Source organism: Lemur catta, chromosome 5 (assembly GCF_020740605.2).
Source record: "Lemur catta isolate mLemCat1 chromosome 5, mLemCat1.pri, whole genome shotgun sequence".
In the NCBI taxonomy this organism is placed as follows: domain Eukaryota; kingdom Metazoa; phylum Chordata; class Mammalia; order Primates; family Lemuridae; genus Lemur; species Lemur catta.
In genome coordinates, this window is record NC_059132.1 from 70,014,327 (window position 1) to 70,041,533 (window position 27,207).

General features: G+C 37.3%; 1 protein-coding gene across 2 annotated transcripts in view; it reads left to right on the forward strand.

Annotated features, from left to right (window-relative positions):
• SMAD1 (SMAD family member 1) overlaps positions 1–26,755 on the forward strand; it is a 68,898-nt gene extending 42,143 nt beyond the window's left edge. For both annotated transcript variants that reach the window (XM_045552077.1, XM_045552078.1), the window contains exons 3-7: positions 10,335–10,592; positions 13,147–13,263; positions 16,820–17,041; positions 21,898–22,154; positions 25,343–26,755. In XM_045552077.1, the coding sequence (XP_045408033.1) occupies positions 10,335–10,592; positions 13,147–13,263; positions 16,820–17,041; positions 21,898–22,154; positions 25,343–25,486 (998 nt within the window). In that variant the 3' untranslated portion in view covers positions 25,487–26,755. The remainder of the gene's footprint in view (positions 1–10,334; positions 10,593–13,146; positions 13,264–16,819; positions 17,042–21,897; positions 22,155–25,342) is intronic.
• Positions 26,756–27,207: the final 452 nt, after the last annotated feature.

Here is a 27,207-nt window from a genome sequence, read left to right on the forward strand (position 1 = left end):
TAGCTTTGTAGTAGATTCGACAGTATTTTTTCTATGACAGTATCTATCTTTGAGCATCCAAAAAGTTTACCTGTGGTACAGTCATGTACTCAACAGATATTTATGTATTTATGTAAGATGGTCAGATTAGGAAACAGTTGTGGATAAGTGCTTTTGAAACATACAACCTACAGCTTTTAAACAGGAAAAGGAAGGGCTAATTTTAAAATGAGTTATTAAACATTTAAGAGAAAACTGATGGGAGCAGGGCACAAGGACCCAGGGGCAGCTTGAAGGGGCTGCTCCCAGCCAAATCTGAGACAGTTTGATCAACAAAATAATTAAGGACAGAAATGAATTATAAACCGTTGGAGGAAAAACAAGAATCCAAGAGTCCATGCTGGTGATAAGTAGGGAAGAAAAGAGAGGCTCTTTCTCAGAGAAGAATGCTGATTTCCAACTGGTAAATGTGGAGGTCTTTAGGAAATTCAGGACAGATAAGGCCATTTAAAGGAGTTGCATCCCTTTAGTAGTTAAAATATAGTGAGGGGGAATCTAGGGTTAGAACTCTTGGATGAAATTTTGGCGCTTGATAACTTTGATTTTGGGTCAGTCACTTGTCCTTTTTGAGCTTGTGTTTGTTAACCCATGAAATAGGGGAGTGTTTGCTTCCAGGGTTGTGGTGAGGATTAAATTAAATAGTACATATGAAAAGGCTTTGTGCACTAATGCATTCTTGAAACATAATGTAACTGAAACAATGATATAAGGAACATAACTTCTATGTACATCTTTTTAGAATAAAAACAAAATATGTAATGTAAGCAAGTTTTCACTAAACAAATATTCAGAAAACTAATGATAATCGTTACAATAAAAACAGTAATAATAAAAGTTAAAATAGCTACTTTTCATGTTTACTGTGAGCTAGGTACTGTGTTTATCACTTCCCATGTATTCTCATTTAATCTTGGCCACAGCCATAGTAGGTACCAGCAGGGCTACTGAGATGTAGAGAGTTTAAGTTGTCACACAACTTGCAACCTGGCATGTAGGGTTCAAATTAGAGTCTAATTCCCAAATCCATGCTGCTAACCACTGTAGTGTACTGCTTCCCAAAAGAAGTGGTTTCCCCCTTTTAATCAAGTTTTTCTCTTTAACACAGGGGAGGGACATCCAGAGTTTTTAGTAGTAGAGGATGTGATCTGAAATACACCAGCTGTATGAGTTTGGGGTGTGTTTATGGAGGCTTTACTTGTGTTTATTTCCCATTGGTCAGTAATTATCGTTATTAGATAATAAGCATCTCGGAATATATTTAATGGAATCAAATTTCAACTCAGAATGAACTGGACATAGTCAATTCAGCTGCATTTACAGAGCTGGTGTAACACCTGGGTTAGTAGTGTAATACCTAGCAGTCCCCAAACATTTTGGCACCAGGGACCAATTTCATGCAAGACAATTTTTGCACAGACCAGGGTGGTGAGGGGTGTGGTGGTTTTGGGATGATTCCAACACATTACACTTACTGTGCAGTGAAACCTCTCTGCTAATGATAGTCTGTATTTGCAGCCAGTCCCCAGCTCTAACATCACTGCCTCAGCTCCACCTCAGATCATCCAGTATTAGATTCTCATAAGGAGCTGCAACCTAGATCCCTCGCATGCACAGTTTACAGGAGGGTTCACACTCCTATGAGACTCTAATGCCACCGCTGATCTGACAGGAGTCGGAGCTCCAGCAGTGATGCCAGGGATGGGGAGAGGCTGTAAATACAGGTGAAGCTTCGCTTGCTCACCCACCACTCACCTCCCACTGTGTGGCCCGATTCCTAACAGGCCACAGATTGGTACCGGTCAGAGACCCTGGGGTTTGGGGACCACGGTAGTAGATGATTAGACACACAGGCTAGCTGCTTTCTGTGTAACATGACTGTCCCTCACTGAGTGCTTACCATAGCTCAGGAACTTTGTTAAACTAGCTGTTCAACACTGTGAGAGACATCAGCACAGTGGTTAGGAGCTTAGATTACAGTGCCAGGCTGCCTAGGTTAGAATCTGTCTCTGCTGGTTACTTATTGGTTATATATTTGTAGGCACATTGCCTAATCTCTGTATCTCAGTTTCCCCTTTCACAAAGTGGAGGTAATGAGTGCCTAGGATCAGAGTTGTTATGAGGATTAAATGAGTTAATATTTGGTACAGCTTGGTATATAGCACGTGGCATATATACGTATAAGCACTATGTAAATATTAAAAAAACTGAGAGAAGTACTATTATTTCCATTTTACTAATAAAAGTGAGGTTTGAATACCAAATTGCCCCAGGTAATTGGCTAGTAAATAATTGAGCAGAATTTCCAGTTTTGAAACTCAAAAACTAAAAACCTGCCTCTGGCTATTGTTATACTTCATGTGTGGCTTACAAAGGGTTTTTTCTTCCTGATGTTTTTAGCTTAAACCCTGAAGTTTTTTCCAACCTCTAACAACTTTTGAAGTCTCTAATAACATAGTACCTTCCTTCTGTGGATGTTAGGCAAATAAATGTTTGGCAAAGAAAAGGAAACTGGGGTAAGAGTAGGAAGAGAAGAGACAGGGAGCTAGGTCTTAGAAAGGTGGTGTGCCACTGCTCTTGACCCTCACACTGCTGTTGGGGCTGCTTTTGTTATCCCTCCAGGGAAACTGAGGCAAGAACTTACGCTGCCTAAATTCGTACAGCAAGGACCCTGGACTTTCTTGATCCAAAGCCAGTGCCTTTTCCATGACACCATGCTGCTTGACCAAAAACCCTGGACTCTGTAACTTCTCGTGTCCACTTAGTATAAGGCCATGCCAGCCTTTTCCATGACATTCTAAGTTAAATCTGTGTCTGATACTACCTAAGAATCAGGACCAACACTGTATAGTGTTTTTTATGTGTGAAAGGGAGGATCTCTAGAAATTTGACTTAAGAAAATTGAAGTTCAAGTTCCACAGCTACTTAGCGACCTAGGTAGGGCAAGAAACCCAGCTCTGTTGCCAGTGCATGTAGCAGCCCCTCATCGTCCTTCACCCAGGCTGTGTTCCCCCAGACTTCCTGCAGGTTCTGATTTATTATATCTGGGAGGAGGTATAAGAATCTGCCTTTTTAAACAAATATCTTGCTGATTCAGATGCCAGGAGTCTGAAGATTATACTTTGAGAAAGACTGGTCTGTATTAATCCACTTAAAACAAGTAAGTCAGGAATAGTAATGTAATTCACAAACATACATTAGTTGAAAAACTATTTATTAAGGACCTATCAGACAATGGATGATACAAAAGAAAGAAAACCAGTTCTACCCTCCAGGGCATTAGGGTTTAGGTGAGGTGAAGTCAAATTTGCAATATAATGTTACAGATGCTTGGTGAAAGTGTTAAGGCCACCATGGGCACAGAGAGGAATTCGTTTCTGTTGGGGTGGGTGGAAAGACCAGGAAAGGCACCACAGAGATGCCATTAGAACTGAGACTTGGAAATGTGGCCTAGTGAGCAAAGGTATAGAAATATCAAACTAGCAGGTAGAAACTACAAAAAGCCTAGGCTAGCTGGGTGCAGAGTAGGGTGAGAGGACAGTTACCCCCAAAGACAGGTTGGAGCAGGAATCTGAACTAGGTCATGGAATCACAGCAGATGCATTGTGAGTGTATGGTCTCTCAGATAAGATGTATTTCAAGGAAATGTCTGTGGTGTACAAAAAGAGAATCACTGGCCTGGCATTACCTAGGAAGTTGGATTCTCAGAAGTTGACCTAGGTTTAGGGTATTTTTAAGTAAATCTAGTGATTTTTTTTTTTAAGCTTGAGAATACTGTTACTGAATATAATTCATTACCCCTATTTGAATTGTGTTCACAGATTTGTTTTCTATTAATGAGTTTGTATACTTAAGAGTAATATTCCTAGAAAGTAAATACTACAATGTTGCTACCTTTAGGCAAAACTATCTTATCTTTTAAAAAGATGTCTCCTCCCAAAGACAAAAAAAAACTAAACAGAAGAATGGAAAGAGAATTTTAAAAATAACTTCCACAATCTCTGTCCAGTTTACAGTACCAAGTAATGTTGCCCCGTGGTTATGAGCAGACCTTGATTCAAATCCTGGCCCTCACCTTAGCAGCTGTGTGACCCTCAGCTAGGCTGCGCCTACTTCTTCATCTGTAAAACAGAAATGGCCGTGTGAGAATTCAGCGATAGCAGCTCTCCACGGGCAGGGGCAGTCTGTCCTGTTGACTCCTATATCTGCAGTGCTGCCCACAATGGAGGTGTAGCTAGTGCTCAGAGAACCTTATCTAATATTTCAAAACCCTCCCCACCATCACCTCATCACCAGTAAGCAAACAAAAAGATAAAGTGCCACCACTCAGGGATTCGGGCTATTATATATTTTCATAAAATTTAAACTTGGTTGAGGTTCCAAGAATCATTTCTCCAGTGTAAAGTTTCTCTGACATGCCCTGAGGTAAGGAATCTTATATAGTAAATGTGTATACTATTAATTTTAAGTGGTCTTACCCTTTCCAGCACTTCCTTCTTGAAAAGTTTCCGTTCAGAAGGTCAGTGAACGCGCTATCTGGGGACATCCGTGAAGTACAGATATTATATTGGGCGCAGCTGCTCTGGCAGCTTGCCCTCCCCTTTCAGTGTTGCTGCAGCTGACTCGCTTTTGGGTCATTCTTCGACTATCCCTGGGCCACCTTTCTGCTCTTAGGTGGCCTCACTGAAATGTTCTGAGACTCCACTTAGATGCCGTCTAGGACGAGCTTTGGACACTGAAGCTCCAGGTGTGTACATAAAGCGGTGTTCTCATCAGTCAGAAGACTTGCAGAATTTAGAGCAGGAAGACCCGTTGGGGAGCAAAGTCCCTTGCTCTTTGGGGAGGAAATTGATACCCTGAGACGTTAAGTGATTGGCTCAAAGTAACAAAGGGAGCTATCATAGCCAGGACTAGAATTCAGGTGTCCTGACTTTACCTAAATGCCTTCTCCAGCGCTACAGAACCAGAAAGCATTTCTCTACTGCCAGGTTGCAAGTAGCTTGTTTGCCATTGTGTCTATGTGGACAAACATACCAGAACTCCCTTATGTGTTTAAAAAAAAAGGAAAACTGCTTTTTCACAAACATTCGGTGGGTGGGTCACAGCCCAAGTGGGGATTTGTCAGATTTAGTGGCATTACTAGCTACTTTATCATTGACAACGTGGTGCTGGAACTTCAGGCAGTACTTCACTGGAGTGTACAGGAATGCTTTCCAGACCTCAGCCCTCTTTACAATTTCAGCTGTTCTTCTTCATTCTTTTCCTTGCGCCTTGGCAACGTAGAAAAGCTGAGTCCAATAGCAGAATCACAAATATCTCCTGAAACTCCTGCTTCCTGAAACATTCAGAAGCTTGGTTTCTCTGTTGGCTGGACAAGGGATTTTATTTTTTAACCAAAAGTACAGTTTGGAATCAGCAAGGTTACATCGCTGAGAAAAGGCAGAAATCTGAAGTATTTTTCTGCCTGAGAGGTCAGGAAAAGAAGGGAAGATAGCTTTTTTCTTTTTAAGACATACGACAATTAGGGATTTTCTGAGTGGGTGGAAAGGGGATTTCTGAAATCACCTGGGAGCCTTTTTTTCAGAATATACTTGAGGGGGTGGGGTGCAAAACCAGGTTTGGGTTTTTGCCAGAGGTAGTGCTCCTAGAACATAGGAATGACGCACACAGCCTGATTTTTTAAATGACTCAAATCAGAAAGAAATTCATGTGTGTAGAGAAAGGTGTTTTAACATTGGGCTCCTCTTTCAGAGGAGATTCATGTAATTCAAATGAGCCATTAGGAGCAGCCCTGAGAGGGAAGCCCCACACTTTAGTCCTTCTTTGGAGATTCCAGTGGGAGCAGCCTTAGTGCACTAAGAAAGTGGTTCCCTGGACACGTCAGTGCTCTCATAGTTCTGTTTTCCATAAAATAGAAATATCCTGAAACATAGAAATAGTGAGAGGAAAACATTGCTCACCCTCACTCCCTTCCTGTTTCTGACCTGAGCCAGGCCTAGAGTTTGCAAATTCTAATTCTTTAGGCTGGTTTATCTCTCACCCAAGAAATGAGAATTGCCCATACAGATAATTAGTCTGAATGTTTCTTCTTTCCTTTTCCCCCAATAGAAAACAGATCTTCGTTATTCCTTGCTGAAATAAAAGGAACAAGCACAAGGTGGGGAGGTAAAACATCAGGCAGAGAGCCCCAGCATTACACTTTAGGATTCCACGCAGGTGAGAGAGGCCCAGGCCTTGTTATTTGAGAGCAACACATGTGTGTAGGCTTAACCCAGCCCGACTAGCTTCCACACGTTTCTTCTCTTCCACATTAATCCTTCTTTCTAGGGCTGGCAGCTGTTCCAGACCTGTCTCTATACTTTCCTGAATTTAATTAGTCATTGCTTATAGTTAATATGACCTTATAATTTATTCTCCAAGCCAGGAAACTTTTGAGCTTGACAAGGATCACCTATTCCTAATTACATCAGACAACAGGTACAAATTGGGATTGTCCCAGGCAAGTCAGAACACACAAACACCTTCCTTACAAAGACTTCAAATTACACGAATTTGAACTTGATAATGATTTATTATGCATGATCAGGGAGCTAGGTACTTCTCATAACTGAACTAATCAATTAGACTGGCATTTTCTCCTTTAAACTGAATGACTTTAATTTGTCCAGAAACACTCCAGGATTTATTCTACTCATCTATGCCTTGAACAGACTATATAGGATATAACTTAACATTCTGGGAGTTAAAATCTCCATTTTGCAACCATTGTAGCAAAAATTGATTCAAGCAAAAATGGATGGTAAATATGAGCGGTGATGAGAACAGGATATTTACGTAGTCTAGAGGTATCTCCCCACTACATACTTATTAATTACAAAAGGAAAAAGTAACTACAGTGGAGGAAGTGCTCAACACCTGTTTAACCAAGGGATCGAGATTAACATCTATCAGGAAGACATTGTGTGCTTCTGGATACATGCCTTGAGAGGGGCATGATATCACTTAACTACTAGTCCAGCCACATGAGGAAGCATCAAAGAAACCCAAATTGAGAGAAAGTTTATAAAATAACTTCTGTCTTCAAAAATGTCAGCATGAAAATGGGGCAGGGAGACGGGAGGTGGGGAAGGCTGAGGAACTATTTGGAATTACAGGAGACTACAGAAATATGACAACAAAGTATAATACATGATCCTAGCTTAGATCCTGTATCAGGAAATTGCTACATAGGACATTTTGAGGACAATTGGCAATGTTAGAATGTGATTTTACATTAGATAAAACCATATCAATGTTAAATTTCCCAAATTTGGTAACTATAATGTGTGTATGTAAGTTAATTTTTAAGGAGCTACTCGGAAATGTTATGGGATAAAGGGATATACGTTACCTGCTCTCGTACGATTCAGAAAGTGTGTCTTTGAGGGCAGAAGGGAGGAGAAAGAATGAATAAGTAAATGTAGCAAAATGTTAAATATTGGTGAGTCTGGGTAAAGGGCATATAGTGTTCTTTATATTATTCTTGCAATTTTTCTGTAAGTTTGAAATTGTTTCAAAATAAGTTAAAGAATGTTCATAGAAGCTTTATTATAATTGCCCCGAACTGGAAGCAATCCAAATATTCATCAGCAGAAGATAAAACTGTATTAAATAAATTACAGTATATACACATAAGGTGCTACACACATTGGATGAATCTCACAGACATAATGTTGAACCAAAGAAACCAAACACAAGAGTGTATTTGATTCCATTTATATGACTATTTTTGAATCTTACCGTAAATGTGCAATGTTTCAGTATATTTTTTAAGTTTATTAAAAGATGACTTCAGCATTTTACAGCGTATCCATATAACAAAACATTTGTACACCCTTAATATTTTAAAATTAAAAAAACAAAGGTACCCGTACCTATATTAGCCGTGGCAAAATCATCTTAATAATCAGAGGTGAGGAAAAAAAAGTTCCTGTCTTGTCAAGTTCATCTATAGGGTGCTGCTTTCTTGGTGGCTCATCTCCCAGGTCATCTACTAAAGGTGATTGACCTCACCTGTGGTGTACACTAAAGACAGTGCTATGCCTTAAGGAAACCACTGCACACCATACAGCAGGGTTACTGCAGGAACATGTATGCAAAATATCAAGTTGGGGGTGCAGAAGTGCATTGCCCTTTGCTGTGGCTGTTGCAAAGTTTAATTCTTTCCCCCTGACTACCCCCATTTGAGGTAGTAGAAACAAGGAAGTCCTCAGTTCTAAAACAGGCAATAAGAGCTGCTAAAATAGGCACCCAGTAAGCAGAATCTGTGCGTGGGTGTGTGTGTGTGTGTGTGTGTGTGTGTGTGTGTGTGTGTGTGTGTGTGTGTGTGTGTGTGTCTCGTAGGAGGAAGGGTCCTCTGAAGGAAGAGGAAATGTTGAATTGATTCAGGTTGCTCTCTGGTGCTGCATTTGCAGGAATGGTTTAGCGGTCAGTGTTTGCCCGCTTTAAGGGTAAGAATCAGCCGGCTGTGGTGGCTCATGCCTGTAATCCCAACACTTTGGGAGGCCTATGCGGGAGGAGTTCGAGAGCAGCCTGCATAATACAGCAAGATCCTGTCTCTACAAAAAAAAAGAAAAAAACGAGACCATAGCTAGGTGTCTGTGAAAAGGCAAGTTGGGAAGTGGTAACTCAAGCTGCTGCAGCTAAAAGAAAAGAATGTTTATGATTGCATAGATCATTTAAGGGTATTGGACTATTTTGGAATGTCAATTTCTATTGGCATTGGGGGAGCCTTTATCAGGATTTTTTTCTCCAACAAAACAAAGCAGTTTATACTTCAGATAACTATTGAAAGGCACAAGGAGAAATTATCCTTTTAATGGTTTGGTTGGGTGGACTCCATCACTGTACTAAAAAGAAAACATATTTATTATATACTCAAAAGATTGTTTCTAAAGGACCAAATAGAGAAATCCACAAATTTATTGCTACAGGATTATGTAGGAATTTAAGATACAGCATATGAGAAATTTTTAATACTATCAAAAACCTATTTTTACTTAAACAATTTTAGTTAACAAGTGATAATCCAAGTGTTAAGACCATGTTTTTCCATAGAAATGATATAAATTATGGATAGATTCCCTGGGAATCCCTCACAAGTCTACTGAATTTCTAATGCCACTAAATATTGTCTCTTTGGGGAAATATAATATATCCTGAGTCCTAACTGCCAACAACGATAGGTTTTAAACATCCTCCTCTCTTCTCCCATACAGTTTACAAAATGGGTTTTCACTCCCAGGCTGGGGCCATAAGAGCAGGATGGATTGCAGAGGATTTTATTATTAGGACCCATCCAGGGACCCTGGTGGGGAAACGCAGGCTCTAACCTTGGCTGAGACTCTCTAACTGACTGTTAAAGCCCTTCCCTTATAGAATCATGAAATTTATAGTGGCTTTACCTCAGGAGGTTTCTGGAGGTTGATGACCATGGCAGTTATTAGCTCCTTAGATTCCTAACGTGTAGAGCTTTTAGGAGAGACAGGAATTCTTTGCTTCTCAACAAGTGTCAACCTTTTGGGCCTTTTGTAAGCTTGAATTTTCAATTAGCAAAATGTGGATTGTATGACACATTTTTTTCCTTGGCCTGTCAGGTGGTGGTAAGGATTATTGAGAAGTGGGTAACTTCATTAAGATCCTTAGAAAAAAAGATGTTCATGAAGTATGACTGTTAGCACAGGGTATAACATAAGTTCTGTTTCACAAAGCACCATATTTTGTGTAATTAACTATCTTCACTGGCTTTTGGATGTTATACTGCTCACTGTATTTATTTCCTCAGCTTTATTTACTACACTTCTTTTTGTGCTAAAGTGTATCAAATTAAAACATTTGTGGTGAATAATTCATATCATTGGATAAACATTAACTCTTTAATGTAAAATTTTACGAGCAGAGCTGTGAAGGGGAATTGTCAGTGATGATATATATTCTTAATTGTGCTTTGGTTTTTAGCGAATGAAAAATTAAGAATGGGGAACCTGAACATTTTTAACTTAAAAGAATGTATTTTGCAGACTTTCCTCAGGCAGTTTGTCAGTGCTGCAGATCTCAGACATATGTCATCGGTGATTCTAAAGAGACCATATTTGTTCCTGAGTATAAAATAGCTTTTCATTTGAATGGTGCTTTTGAGTTGGCAGCAGGGCAGGGATCAGATAATTTGTTGTCACTTACAGATTGTTTTAACTTTGTTGTGATATAATTACAGATTTTTATCATACTCATTTTTGTCTTTCTCTTTTTTTTTTCCCCAGTACTTCCTCCAGTGCTGGTTCCAAGACACAGCGAATATAACCCTCAGCACAGCCTCTTAGCTCAGTTCCGTAACTTAGGACAAAATGAGCCTCACATGCCACTCAACGCCACTTTTCCAGATTCTTTCCAGCAACCCAACAGCCACCCGTTTCCTCATTCTCCCAACAGCAGTTACCCAAACTCTCCGGGAAGCAGCAGCAGCACCTACCCTCACTCTCCCACCAGCTCAGACCCAGGAAGTCCTTTCCAGATGCCAGGTGGGTTGGAATGTTCAGTGACGTTCTGTGGTCAGATCAGTGTTGTCACAGCGTCACGGAGAAGCCCGGTCAAGCTGGACTGGAGGGAACTTTCCAACTCTGGTATATGGCACAGTGCTGTCCTACTCTTAGGGTACAACTTTTGGTGAAAGGAGACCTTGTAGCCAAGTAAGCCTTATTTTATTTGTCAGGCACAGATGCTTGAGTAAGCTATCTTTTTTCCTTGTTTTTAAAAGGTTTTGAAACAGCTGCATCCTTCTGGGAGTGGCATAATTGTTACAGTCTTTGCTCTTGATAAAAGAAAGAGAAAAATAGTGTGTTATACACATTTGCTGTTATGAGAAATACAACCTCCATTAACACCATTTCATACATGGAAGAACCCCTGTTGTAAGTGCAACCTCAGGAAAGATATTTCCTGAGGGATCACATGCCCTCCCATTTAATTAAATTCATCTAAATGGTGATGTAATCCCAAGAAACATATACTTTAACAACAAAGGAATTGCAACAGAAGTACTGGAAACCATCTGCTTGTTCAGCTTAACAAAGACAAAAAACAATTATCCTTTTTTTTTTTTTGAAGACATAACTGATGATGTAATGGTAATCAAAATAAATGATTAATTAGGACATTATAGTTTTCAAGTTATAGGTTAATAAGCATCTCAGAAAGAAAAAATAATGCCAAATTTCTTGCCAGTAGACCTCAAGAAAGATATCCTAAATATAGATATACTTGACATCTATTAACATTTAGGAGGGAAAATGACTGTGCAAGCATGTTTATCAGGCCAGTTGAAATGTTTTTAAGTAAATTTGAATTCAACATCAATGCTAGGACTTCAATTGAAAGCTTTATCTCAAACCAAGAATGAAGACAAAGAGGTCTTCACTTTGTCCACACTTGAAAAGTGGTCCACACTCTATATTGCTTCCTTTTATTTATGTATTTATTACTCTCTTTCATTTTAAGCCTGTTTATTTTGCATTGTTTTGTTTTTCAATCCAAGAGATTGGGATAAGGATGGGCGATAGATTAGTTTAAAAGTCAAACTAATATATGGTGATTTCCTGTCCACCTCACCCCCTTCCAAACCCATTGAGTTTGACAGACAGGTCGGTGGTGAGATTAGATTCACTCTTGGGTGGGCCCTAGAGTGAACTGAAGGTTATTGCTTGAATTTACATTTTGTCCTTAGCTGTCAGGGATTAAGGTACAGGCCAGGTAGAGGAAATACAGAAGGAAACCAGTTACAAGGGAGAGGTGTAGTTACTTGTGGAAATAGTAGAATTACCACCAAGAAATTACCTGGTCCGTTTTGGTGGTACTAATGCCATAGGTTTGCTGATAAAATTTTCAGCAGCCTGTTGGCAGAGATTCACTGATTCAGGCTCAGAGGAGGCTCTTTGTCTTCATTCCTGGCTTGAGATAAAGCAGAGACATCCTCACAGCTGCAGGGAAGAAGCTGAATTAAAAGAAGCTGGAGAAGGGGTGAAAAAGGCATCCAGAAAAGGTCCCTGTGGTCTGGTCTTGATGCTTTGAGTCGTTGCTTGTGAGCAGCTGGATAGTGGAAGTTCCTGGGTTGTGACTCAGCTGGAGAGTCAGTCCTGGAAGCCACTGGGGATCTCCGAAGGGGCAGTGTTAGTTACTCATGTGCAGTAGTTGCCCTGAGTGGTCTAGAGCGCTTATTCAAGTGTTTTGAGTCCCTTGGGAAAAATCTGTCCCTAAGGCCCTGCCATATATGCTCTGGCTCACGATAGCCAGTGAGAAACTTGTTTTTGGATTGAAAAGGATTATGTGTGGGAAACCTATACCCTTTATTTATATTAAGAAAACACAAAACTTGTGTTAATGTTCTTTGTTTCAAAAATCATGTTGTTCACCTCTTATTTGCCAGCTGGTTATGTGCTCTTCAGAAGAAACATGTAAATTCTGAAATAGAAGATAGCTGTGACGAACTGATTCATTTTCTATTATTCTGTTACTAGGGATTTAAAGACTAATGATTGTTTTAGCGGGTGGGGAGAAGATAGTCCTAACAGATTGCTTAAAGTCAGAGAAAAGTAACAGTTTAAATCAGTAGGCTGCAATGAAACTCAGTTGGTAAATTCCTAAAAGTCCCCAGGAGGTGTAATGCGAGACCCTGAAGCTCCTTTACCTAAGAGGTCCAATGTAGCTTCCAAAGGTTTTCCATCTACCAGAGAAGCTGTGAAATGCAGAGGCCCTCTCAGAGCTGATCGTATGAAAGTATGTTTAAAAGCTCTTCTGGTTGCTCTTAATAGCTTGATCCTGGATAGGCAGGCAACTTTTCAAACTAGCATATAGTGCTTTTCCTCCCACTGAATTTTTGCTAAAATATATAAGATTATGGGATGATAATACTTTTCAGAAATTGTGTATCAAGTCCAGTGCATGTAGTATCCAGTCTTTTAATGGGGAGGTTCAAATAGCAACTTAATCTCTTAAGAATTTCAGCACAGAAGAGAATGTATGTTTTAAGCATGTATGTTTATTAAGGTTTAAGAAGTACTTTTTTTTGCAACTTTGTAGCTGATACGCCCCCACCTGCTTACCTGCCTCCTGAAGACCCCATGACCCAGGATGGCTCTCAGCCAATGGACACAAACATGATGGTGCCTCCACTGCCCTCAGAAATCAACAGAGGAGGTAAAATGAGTTGCTGCTTATTCCCTTAAAGGTTATCTGTCCAAATGTTACTATCTCTCACATATTTTTATTAGATTTTAAAAAGATAGCTGTTTGAGGCTGGGTGTGATGGCTTGAGACCAGTCTGAGCAAGAGCAAGACCCTGTCTCTACACAAAATAGAAAAGTTAGCCAGGCCTGGTGATGTGTACCTGTAGTCTCAGCTACTCAGGAGGCTGAGGCAGGAGGATTGCTTGAGCCCAGGAATTTGAGGCTGCAGTGAGCGATGGTGATGCCACTACAGTCTAGCCTGGGCAACAGAGTGAGAACCTGTTTCAAAAAAAAAAAGCTATTTGAGAAAGTTAGAGATAATGATAGAAGAAGTTCGGTAGAAAGAATCCTTTGGATAACAAATGAGTCTTTTATTTAAAGAACAAATACACTGTCTTAACTAATGAATGTCTGAGTACAGTTGTGCTGTCATCTGTTTAGATCCTCAATACTTAGTAATTTTTCATTGGTGATGAAAAGAATGTTTTTAAATGGACAAAGTAGTTTTGAGAAACCATGAGCATGGTAGTATTGAAGTAGAGTTTTCAAGGGTGATTTCCAAAATTGGAAGTTCCTATAACTGGGCTGTCCAAAAGGTTTCTTTTGTAGATTCATAAGCCACATCTATTTTCTAGTCATAATATATGTATAGCTACAACTGGAACAAACAAATAGCATACCTTTCTTGCTGTGTTTGCTTCTTACTTTGTTACTGGAAGAAATTGAGGCACAAGTTTTTCTTCTTTTCACCCTGGAAAACTTATAAGCAGAACTGAAAATTTCTTTCCCTCTTTAGTAAAGTATGGGTCTTTCCATCTCAATGTTATCCTTAACAGTGACTGAGTGGAGCATGCCATCATTTTTCTAGGTCTACACTGGCTAGTTGAGTAGGCAGAGAACTCAGGTAGATAAATTTGGTAGAATCCCTGAGTGTCTGTAAGAAACCATGGCCACATTGGTGAATAAAACTATTCCCAGATAACCTCTCATGGAGGAAAGTGCTTCACCAGTGCACTCAACACGTGGCATGGGTTGTTCAATTTATATAAAGTTTATGCAAATTGAAGTTTGATCACTAGATATGTCTTATTTCATTCTTGGTGCTTTTTTGTTAAAATAGGAGATACCTCAGAATTTGTCAGAGTTCCTTATATGTTTTAAGTATTTAAAATTTGATGCATGATACTATAATGATGGCCACTTGTCAATGTACATTTGTCCAAACCCATCAAATATACAAAACCAAGAGCGATTACATTACCTAACATTAGCTATAGATTTTGATAATGATGTGTAATGCAGGTCCATCAGTTTTAACAAATGTACCACTCTGGTGAGGAGTATTGATAATGGGATAGGCTAGGCATGTGTGAAGGCAGGGAGCATATGGATATATAGGTATATGCACTTTATGCTCAGTTTTGCTGTCAATCTAAGACTCCTCTAAAAAATATAATCTATTAAAAAATTGATGATGAGGTCAAAGAACTTTTCTTGAATGTGCAGTGTAATAAATTGGAATATATACCTTTCTAATTGGCAAAAAAAATTTGTATCTTTTTTTATTGGCTCTGAATTTTATAGTTTCCAATCATCTCTAGAGCATCCTCTCAAACAGATAATTATGAGCCAACAATTAAGCACTCTGGTTGGGGAAAATAACCCCTATCTCACACATCTTTGGAATTTGTATTTGGGAAACAAGATAGCAGGAAAGAATAGGCACCATACTACTATACTGTTATGAGCACATGGACCTCTAACTGTTTTGTTAAGCCTAAAATGTCTAATTTCAGGAACCAGACCTTTAAATAGCTTTAAAGTTTTTTCCTTTAAATAGCTTTAAAATTTTTCTGCCTTAAAATAAGTTTATAGTCAGTTAATATTTTCAAGAGGAGGAATGTTGGCCTTTTTTTCTTGTACTTTTTTTTTTTTTTTTTTTTTTTTTTTTTTTACCTTTGGTGATTTTCCTAGAGCAAGTGTCAGCAAACACAGGCCAATTTATCCTGCTGCCTATTTTTGTAAATAAAGCTTTATTGGAACACAGGTGTGTTCATTCCTTATCTATTATTTGTGACTGCTTTTGTGCTATAAGGGCAGAGTCGAATAGTTGTGATAGAGACTGTACAGCCCACAAAACCTTTCTGGCCTTTCAAAGAACAATCTGTCAACCTCTGACCTAGATGAATAGTATTTTGAACAATCCTGATAGCCGATAAAAGCCTTCTATTAATGATGTTGCAGCCTTCTTTAAGATTTGGCACTTGTAAATCACTAAAATTTTGTTCCTTGAAATACAGCAAATTGACATAGTAGAGTTGCTTAGCAAATGGGAAAGACTGTATGTTTTTAGCTAACCTACTTAAGTATATAAAGCAACTAATGTATGTGTGGGGTTTTTTAATGATCATTTTCTTTTTTTTCTTTTTTTTTTTTTTTAACCAAATTCTAAAGTAAAATGCATTTTTATGGAGGTTGATGTTAAGAACACAAAGGTCCTTCTCCTTTAGCAGTTAAAGTCCATGCTGATGTGGATTTTCTTTCTTTTCTTCTTTTTTTTTTTTATGATTGTACACACAAGACTTCTTAAACCTCAGATCATTATATACTGGTATGCTAAAAAGATACGGTTTGTATTCCTGGAATCTCTAAAGCAGTGGTACAAGAGGTTTTACTACAGAAGGAACTTATCTTTAAAACCTTTTAGTTGCAAATGTTTAGAAGCATGCTCTGTTTGGAGATTTGTTAGTCTTAAGAGATTTGACTTAACAAGCTGCATCCTGTCAGTAAAGTTGGGTAATTTCCATTGTTGGCCCATTCTGGGAATGGAGAGACAAAACACACCTGCTCTGCATGACTTAAAGCAAATATAAGGAAGTTAGCATGCAATCTGGATGAGAAAGATATGATTCATTCTGTAAGAATGGCCAGCTGGCAAGATTTCTTCCTGAGTTTGAGAACTGGAGCAAAACTGTAGCTGCGATAGTTATTGGCAACTTAATATGAAGTAAAGTAACTTCTTATCAATAATTAGAAACTGATTTTCATTGCTTTGGAAAAGCGTAGATGTACTAAGGCTTTGCCAAAAGTAATTCCTTTTTATGCCAGCACCTTTGGCATATTTCCTATCTTCTATTGTTCTCTTCCCACTTGTTTTTTCACTTGTCACTTGTTGTGTTTCTTTAGATGGTGAGCCAGGGTCTGTGGTTGGGGTGATTTCCATTTCTGCATATTACAGAGCAATTAACATGTTGTTAGTATTCAGCAAAGACTCTTGCTTTGCTTGCTTAGCTGGTGTTTTGGTTATCTAATAGTAATTGGAGAAAATTGTTTTCCAGTTAAAGGAGAATGTCATACTTACTAAGAAACACCTGCTTTAGACATCATAGAAAAACTATATACATTATAATAGCAGTTGCTTTTCCATATCTTCATTCCATGATCCTGAGCCAATTCTACAGCATAGTTTCAGTTTTTGAGAGCCTGAGGTGCTAATCTTGGATGATACAACCTTTTCTTTCTTACAGATGTTCAGGCAGTTGCTTATGAGGAACCAAAACACTGGTGCTCTATTGTCTACTATGAGCTCAACAATCGCGTGGGTGAAGCGTTCCATGCCTCCTCCACAAGTGTGCTGGTGGATGGTTTCACCGATCCTTCCAACAATAAGAACCGTTTCTGCCTTGGGCTCCTCTCCAATGTTAACCGGAACTCCACTATTGAAAACACGAGGCGGCATATTGGAAAAGGTGAATTTTCACTTTAACCTCTCTTTGTCTGTTGTGTTCTTCCCTCAGAGCTGATGTAGTCATTCCTACAGCAAACTAGTACAGCAAAGATCAGGTCACGTTCATGTGCTACAGTTTGTAAATATTTTTCCAATTTGTATTACTGGGAAGTACTTCCCGTCAGTTATTTCTGTGGTCTATCAACTCTCGTAATATTGATATTAATTAGTTGAAATTATGATTTGCTATTTTGGGACATTACCTTACGTTTTGCTACAGAGTAAGATGGCTATTAAAAGATGAGTTACAACCTAAAATTAAAAGCACATTAAAACAAACTTAATCATCTTTCAAATGAATAGTATAACTCACTAAAAAGAAAAGAAAGAACTAATAGCTTATGAATATAGTATTTGACTATGTATCCTCAGTCTAGGCCAGGTGGGGTAGGGTCAGGGGAAAGATTTCAAATAAATCCTGAGCTCTTTTTAGTAGACTTGATTATTTCATCGTGGTGTGAGTGAAACAGTTCTGAAACTTTCAGATGTATTATAAGATTAAGTAAATGACTAAACGTGTAGTTATTGTTGGGAGCTTCAGTTGCCACTGTGAATAAGGGACACCTGTGGAGGAGGGCAAAAGCTAAACCCCTTGTAGGTGTGTGGAGGTGGACAGATAGCATATACCTCCAGATGTGACACCCCAAGAAGGCCATGACATCACTACACAGAATTGCAGCCGAGATTGCAAATCTTAATCTAATCCCGAGGAAACATCAAATTTAAAGTGGGGAATGTTCCATTAAAAAGGGTGAGAAGGGACTGTATTCTTCTAAAATACCAATGTCAAAAGACAAAGAAGGGTGTGGGAATGTTCCAGATTAAAAGGTTAAAGAAATAGGACAGCTATATGCAATACCTGACATGATCTGTATGGGACAGGGGAAAAAATACTGCAAAGGACATTATTGGGGTCAGCAAGCAAAACTGGGATATGAATGGTAGATTAGATCAATGTTAAATTTAGTGACGTTGATCACTATACTGTGGCTATGTTAAGAGACCATCCCTATTCTTAGGAAATAGACTCTTAAGTATTTAGAGAATGGTTCGGGAAGAAATTATGGATATAAAAGTACCTATTTCTATCTTTGTTTCTGTGTAAAACACTCCTGAATTAGAATACACACACACACACACACACACACACACACACACACACACACACGTATGGGGGGGTGCGTGGTGGGGTGAGGGCACAGATGATGAAGTAAATGGAGTAAATTGTCACAATAAGTGAATCTGGATAATGGTTATATGGGTGTTCCTTGTTCTATTTCAAACTTTCCTATAAATTTGAAATTATTTCCAGAGTGAAAAATGAGCTGTGAAATTTAGAACAGTGGACCAGATTAAAAGGTTATGTAATAGGTGCTTAATGGGCCTTCAAGATGAAGTTTACCATTTAACTCTGGTCGGGTTGGGGACACTCAACAACTCTTAAACCGGGAATTGGTATTTTCTTAATATGATTAAAGAAAAAAACTACACATTCATTAGTGAAGTGCTACTTAAGTTCATAACACACATAAATACCTTCCTATGGGCTTTAAATCTGTGAAATTGTATATAGACACAATTTTGCATACATTTGAGAGGGAAGGACATATTTTTCACTAAATTCTAAAGATGATGATTATTCCAAAGTAGCAAAAAGCCATTGTACAATGGGACATTTCCTCTTAAAAAAAATTAGGAAGAAAATAAAGATTCTGGGAATACTGTTATTTAAAACTGTTACAGATGCCCTGAGTGGTATACTCAAATGTAGAATTATAGATACTGGAAATAAAGCAAGATTGTCATTATTTGCAGATGATATGATTGATCTATAGTATTCTTGGGATAGATTCTTGAAATGAAACTAGTAGGTCAAAGCTCTTTATATATTTTGCCAAATTACTTTCTGAAAAGCATTTATTAATTTGCACCTCCTACCGGAAGTGTATGAATCCCTTTCTCCCTTTACCCATTGCCGGTATTTATGGATGGGCATTGTGTTTGTTCAAATGATATGATTATTTACTAGAAACCTCCAAATATCTATTTTTTAAAAGTTATATAAGTCAGTTTCCTTTAATCTGGTAATAACCAGTTAGAAAATACAATGGAGGGGAAAATCCCATTTCCAATAGAAAAACATAAATTTCTTGGAAATAATCTGAACCTACAGTATCTGAGGATTACTTAAAGAAGACCAAATCTTACCGAAAGAGAAAATTTGAATAAATAAATAGGCAGTCTGTGTTCCTTAAAGAGAAGACTTCATGTTGTGAGAACATTTTAAGGATATTAATTCTTCCTAATTTAATATATAGTTTACAACAATTCTTATCAGAATCACAATGTGATGTTTTTTGAAAGTTGAGTAATGTATTCTGATTACCTGGAAGGATAAACAAGTGAGAATAGCCAAAATTTTTTAATGGAAGAGTAAAGAAAAAATTCTTGACATTAGGGTTAATAAAACATTGTAAAACTACAGTTAAATCAGTATGTAGACAAAACAATAGAGTAAATTAAATTCAGACTATACTGTATATAAAAATTTAATGTATGTTAAGTGAAGCATAACAAATCAGATTCTTCTAATGGTCCTGCAGTAACAAAGTTAAGCTTCTTCGGTGCGGCTGCGGAAGAGAAACGCTGACCTCATACCATATATGCAAATAGATTAATGAGTTGAACATTTTTAAAAAGGCAACACAATTAAAAAGCTGTAAGAAAATATATTTAATTAGAGAGGTAGAAATTTTCTATGCATAAAAAGCAACAGAAAAGACTAAGAGATTTGACTAAAAGATTGCAGACTTCCTGTAGGTTAAAAAATATGAACAAAATTAAAAGAACTAACAGGGTTAACAAATAAATAAATTATTTATATCCTTCTTATATGCACAGCTCATAAAAAATAATAAAAATACTAGAACCCCAGTGGGATAAATAGGTAAAATATAAACAGTGAATTCCCAAGAGAAATAGAGATGGCCAATAAACTACGAGAGCATATCCAGCCTCACATGTAAATTAAAACAATTATATTATTTTCAGCTATAAATTAGGGAAATTTGTTTTTGTTTTAAGCTCGGATTCAGGAGTGGCAGGGGTAAAATTAGAAAGGCACTCATACACTGCTAGTGAGGGTGTAAATTGATACAAGCATTCTGGAAAGTCATTTGGCAAAGTGAATCAGAACCTTCGATCCAATGATTTAACTTCCAGGAATCTCTCCTAAGGACATTATCAAACATTGTCCAGGGACATTTATCATGGCGTTGTTATAATAGCAGAAAATTAGTGTCAACTCAATGGTCCACTAATGGGACAGTTGTTAAAAAATTGTTAAAGCCATACAATCAATCACTCACATATTTTAAATGTTAGCAGAGTAATTTTAATGATACTCCAAAACTGAATACAATGAGTCAAACTACTAACAGTTATTGCCTCTAGGTCATTAAAGGAGTGATAATATATTCTGCTTCTTTATATTTTAATTTACTTTCTGAATTTTCTAAAATGAAACTTTGTCATTTGAATAATCAGGGGAAAAAAGTAAAACACACGCACACACTTTTTCTCTCTCTTTAAAATTGTTTTCTCTACATCAGGCCAAAAAATGGGCTTCTGCCCCAGCAGCTATTTAATGGTTACAGAAGTCTTAACTGTTGTGTGTACATATAAACACAACACATAATACTTTGTGCGAAGCAATAGTTTTAGCATTGACTAAGCCATGCCTGAGTTATCTGCAAGGTGGATTGTTCAAAGGCACAGATCTGACTGTTTGCTGGGCGGCCTGTATAAAGTAATCTCCCTTAATGGTGTTTGGGGCTTTGTGAGAATGGGGTTTTTTTCCCCCACTTTCTTTTTTTTAAAGGCTGAGTAAGATCAATTTCCTACACTTTCAGCACTCTGGTTCTCACAGGAAAATGTTTGGAGCAGGTGGTAATTTACTGAGATCTGATTTCACACAGTATGAATTATTTTTCTACTTTTTAATTTTTTAACTGGACCGTCCATCAGCAATGTTTCTCCACCTGTGGTTTTCTAGTTCCTCTACTTCTCCTGCTCCTCCCTTCTCTCTACCTTAAAATTTTCTCAACAGCTTAGGTGCAGAATAAATCTAAGAGAACTTTTGTGGTGAATACATAAAGTCCAGGTTTTATTATGTTATATTTTTAGAGTGAGACTACACTTTCAATCCATCCCCAAATAGGGCTTTAAACACCTATCAAAATAAAATTGCTATACTTTGTTATAATTTTTAAGAGATTTTGCAGCCAGGGCTCGGTGGCTCACACATGTAATTCTAGCACTTTGGGAGGGTGGAGGATTGCTTGAGGCCAGGAGTTCAAGACCAGCCTGAGTAACATAGTGAGACCCCATCTCTACAGAAAATAGAAAAATTAGCCAGGCGTGGTGGCGCATGCCTGTAGTCCCAGCTACTTGAGAGGCTGAGGCAGGAGGATTGCTTGAGCCCAGGAGTTTGAGGTCGCTGTTAGCTATGATGATGCCACTGCACTCTAGCCTGGGCGATAAAGCAAGAACCTCAAAAAAAAAAAAAAAAAAAAAATTAAGAGGCTTTATTATATTATTTTCTAAAAACCTCCTAGCCATGCTTGTTGACATGTGGACATTGTATTAACTAATACAGCTAACTGAGATTTTATTAGTTGCGCAGGACATAGAGAATATCTAGCTAGAATATCTGACTAGCTAAAGTTTAAATCCATGTAAATTTATAGGTTGAAGCTGCACAGGTGCCTTTCAGCTGTAAAAAATGATAACTAAATGATACGCTCTGTCTTCCTACAGGAGTTCATCTTTATTATGTCGGAGGAGAGGTGTATGCCGAATGCCTCAGCGACAGTAGCATCTTTGTGCAAAGTCGAAACTGCAACTACCATCATGGATTTCATCCCACTACTGTTTGCAAGATCCCCAGTGGGTGTAGTTTGAAAATTTTTAACAACCAAGAATTTGCGCAGTTATTGGCACAGTCTGTGAACCATGGTTTCGAGACAGTCTATGAGCTCACAAAAATGTGTACTATACGCATGAGCTTTGTGAAGGTAAGTGAGCTCTGATTCTCTAGTTAGGGTTTCACACACTTTTGCTGTGCTTTTTTGCAATATGAAAATCTACATCCTCTTCATAATATGTCTATATTAGCTGACTTACTATCTAGGCACTTTTAAACTTTAATACGAATGTCAGTATTAGGAGAATACCATTGGAACATAGGGGTACTTGTGTTAAACAGCAGTAGCAGTAGGCTTTAATAACCTTTTCCTTAGTCAAATAGCACTATTTTAGCTATTGTAATACCATTAGAATATGTTAGGTTATACATTTAACATACGATTTTAATACATGGTTGTCTTATGAGATCAACTGAATAAACACATCTTCTTTTCTTTTTCATTCTTTGTGTCTAGTAATTTTTATGATGGTAACGCTTGTTGCTTTTGTTTTAGCAATAAGCAAGTGATCTTTTTGTAAAAATTAAAGTTCATCACACTGGAAATTATTTTTAATCGGTCAGTTTTTTTAGCAGTTTCAATAAACCTCATGATTTTCTTATAATTCAAAAGTTAACAAGACCCTTGCCCAAGGATAAATAGAGGACTTTGCTCTATGATTGTATCATGAGATTTGAGGAGGGAGATGGTTAAGGATATGATATTGTTCCTAATAATTGATCTCTTTGCTGCCTCATCTTCTGCTTCTGAGAAATGAAAATTTTTAAGATGCCACTGAAATGTTATTAAAAAAAATCTTGAAATATGTGATTAGATTTTGTGAGTCAGTGACTTATTCTAGTAACTGACTGACTAGTCTCTGAATTCTCAAAGATAAATTTCATCCTGTGTTACTTTGAGAAACAAAACTAATTATATATTTGGGTGAGGCAATCTCCTTTTATGTCCTCTCTTCAGAAGCTCACCAAACTTGTTGTTAAACCTGTTTTGTAACGTATTTATTACTGAGGATAATTTTGGAGCCTTACTTTGTTAATCATCCTTTAGATCAAAGATATCTTTTCCTGAATATAATTATTTTTCCTACTTCTTTGAATCATCTTAGCAGATTTTCAGTGTGTTTTCTTTGTGTTTGTTTTCTTGAAATATACTTCACCAGTTCTTTGCAGCTGAGTCCAGTACTTCTCTCATATTAAGGGAGATTTTTTTTTTAAAGAGGTTGACCTATATGCTGTGTGCATATGAGACTACAGAGACCTCTCTCATTCATTATTAACATTCACTTTTTAATTTTTGACTTAGCTTTTTGGCCCAAATGACTTTTAAAATAAGAACAGTGACTTGCCAGGAGTATTTTTTGTTAGTTTTTATTGGTATGGAGGAAAAAAATGGCTCTTGAGAGTGAAGAGATGCAGGTTCTAGTTCTATTTGCCATTTTAACTGTGTGATTAAGGCACAGCAATTCTTCTCTGGTCTTCACGTTCATCATCTTTAAAATTAGGGTGATGGAGTTGGGAACTGTAGTAATTATTACTGTGGTCCCTCAGTATATTATTATTAAAAGACCACTCTAGAAGAATTTATGACTCTAATGTTCCAATTAGCATTCTCCTCCAATTCATTTCATATTGATTACCCAATGAATTTTTGTAACTGTTTTACTTTTGCACAGTTTTAATTTACTTTTACTCAAGTAAAAACAACCTTTTAAACTAATAAAAAGTACTTCAGTGCAAATCTGTGTCTTCCAAATTTCTTAGATTTCATTCATTCAGCAAATATTTTAGCACTATTCCGGAGAAGTAATACAAAGATGAAAAAGCACCTAAAGTCTCTAGCTTCAAGGTACATAAGGTCTAGTCTAATTATAAGATGATAAGCACTAGACTGGAGGGTTATATGAAATATAATGGACATAACTGGGAAGTTGGATTTAGAGAGTTAAAAATTAAAAATTTGATTAAAAACTCCTCACATGATAAAGGGCAGCTGCTTATCATATATTAACAACAAAAAAACATTGTATAATGTTTTTACCACATTGTTCTTTTAATATTATTATAACTCCAAACTTTACCCTCTCCCACTCAGCATTTTAGAGAAATGATATAGAACATTTTACTAACATTAATAGCCAATCTTGTGCTATTTTTAAGATGATCATTTTTGGATATTAATATAAAACATATTTTATAAATTATTTGTGCCTTAAACTCTCCCATGTCTGAAAAAATCCAAGTCAGTTCAGCTGAATGAGTATTTATAGAGCTTCTGCTTTATGCCAACCGCTGTGCTAGATACTGAAGGTCAAAGACAAATCCCTGCCTTCAGAGATCTTACTATCTAATGGAGGAAACCTACACATAAACAAACTTGTAAATGAAATTTAGCAGTTTGTTGATATATATACAAATACATGAGTGTACATACATACGTACAGATGTAGTTCATATAGCACAACTTTCTCTTGAAAGTTCTGATATTCAGATATATTTCTTGAAACTGTTAGAGTAGGTAGGTAGCAGAGATAAATAGAACCCAACCTTCTCTGATATTCCTCATGAAATGAGGATTAATAAGAATCTTGTATTCTGTTGTTCACCCACACCAATGAGTTTTTGATCTTGCATTAGCAAAATTTGTTTTCTCTTTTGTGTAGTAACTTTCTCCTATGGAACTTCAGCGTTCTAATTCAGTAATTCTGAAGATGTCTGGCAGGCTATCTTCTTGTACAAATGAGTGATGGAATCTATTGATTAAAGGCAATGGCTAGGTGTCAGTAATAGCTTTTTGGATGCTGCTATGTCCCCCTGCCAGTTTTGCTTAGAGATGGAAAGATCAAAAGCCCTGTGTTGATAGGAGGACCTTGAGCAGCTAAATAGGGAAGAAACAGGATGTCAGTCTAACACAGCTTTTTCCTTTTCTTGATAAAATGAGAATTTAATAATAGCTATTACATTGCTATCAATCATGTAATGGGCAATGAAATGAAAGTTTAAAAATGTCTTTATTAAAACAACTTTATAATGTACCTTAAAACTTTCATTCCCCCAAACCAGTAATTCTTAATCTGGAATCCTTGGATGGACCTCGGGGAACCGTCTTCCCTCCCCTGAAATTGCCTGCCAGATTATGTGTGCCTTTGTGCATGTGTGCATCTTTCTTGTGGAAAAGGTCCATAGGTTTAATTAGGGTCTCTGGTTGTGTGAACTCTTTTTACTTTATCAATTTAACCACCGAATTAAATAAATAAATACCTCCAATATGTTTTTTTCTAGGGCTGGGGGGCAGAATACCACCGCCAGGATGTCACCAGCACCCCCTGCTGGATTGAGATACATCTGCACGGCCCCCTCCAGTGGCTGGATAAAGTTCTCACTCAGATGGGTTCACCTCATAATCCTATTTCATCTGTGTCTTAAATGGCCTCAGGCTTCTGCCTCTTGAAAACTATTGAGCCTTGCATGTACTTGAAGGATGGATGAGTCAGACACGGTTGAGAACTGACAAAGGAGCCTTGATAATACTTGACCTCTGTGACCAACTGTTGGATTCAGAAATTTAAAAAAAAATAAAATAAAAAAATAAAACCTTGGTAACATACTGTTGATATCAAGAACCTGTTTAGTTTACATTGTAACATTCTATTGTAAAGTCAACTAAAAATGCAGACTTTGAGCAGGACTTTGTGTATAGTTAAAGGAGAGATGGCCAAGCCAGGGACAAATTATCTATTAGAAAAATGGTCCTAAGAGATTCTTTTGTGTTTGGCACTTTAAGGTCATCGTTTGGCAAAAGTTTAGCATTAATAGTCTTTCTGAAGCGTGTTTTTATCAGGTTTAGAGCCCATGTTGAGTCTTCTTGTCATGGGTTTTCATAATATTTTAAAACTATTTGTTTAGTAATGGTTTTTTGTTTGTTTTTTAAGTAAAGGTTAATCTTGATGATATACATAATAATCTTTCTAAAATTATATGCTGCCCATACTGCTGTCAGAATAATGTTAGGCATATGCTCTTTGCTAAATATGTATGTACAAAATATTTGGAAGTTAAGAATTGATTAGACTAGTGAATTTAGGAGTATTTGAGGCGGGTGGGGGGAGAGGGAAATGACAACTGCAAATGTAGAATATACTGTAAAAATTTGGTTTGTTGCTTTAAAGAAACAAACTGATGTCTGAATTTTGCTGTGTTTCAATTTTTTAGAGATTTTATCCTGTTCTTATTTTTTTTGGCATTCTTCTATCCCATCCTCGTCAAAAAGCAGTTATGCAGCTGGTTAATTCATATAACTGTGAGAGCAAATGAATAATTCCTGCTACTCTGAAATTGACTGCCTACATGTTTCAATACCAGTTGTATGGAGTGCTTGAATTCAATAAGCAGTTTTTATGGAGTTTACAGTACAGAAATAGGCTTTAATTTTCAAGTGAATTGTTTGCCAAACCTAGTAACTCTGTTAAATATTTGGAGAATTTAAAGAACATCCCTGTTTGAATCCATTTCAGACTTTTTTAATTTTTTTTGTACTATGTTTGGTTTTATTTTTCTTCTGTTACTCTTTTATATTCACTATGCTCTCGTACATTGAGTACTTTTATTCCAAAACTAGTGGGTTTTCTCTACTGGAAATTTTAAATAAACCTGTCATTATTGCTTACTTTGATTAAAAAATTGTCATTTTCTTTCTTCACATAGTAGATTTTAAGATCAGGAAGGTTTGCTACTCCTTTGAGAGTTTTTTCTCTGATATTTTCTGCCAAACGTAACAAACTAAATTGCTAACGCAGAGACAGGGACACTGAAGCATGAAAAGAGCACTTTAAATCAGAAAAGAAAGGACATTGTAGAACTTGAAAAATTAAAGAAAACCTAACAAAATCTAACTTTTAATGGAGGCATTGGAGCAACAACAATGTTTTGATGAGTGCCACTAAGTCAACCAAAAGTACCAATTTCTAAACCTCGGGTGACAATACAAGCAAGGGTGACTGTGGGAGGATGTGATAAAGGGAGGGGTGAAAACTGTTAACTGCGATAATAGAAACGACTGCTTTGGCCATCTGCTTGGCACTGGGACAATCCCCCCAAAAAAGTTTGCCCGTGAGGAACCCAGACTGGGGGACTCTTAGGTTCTTTCC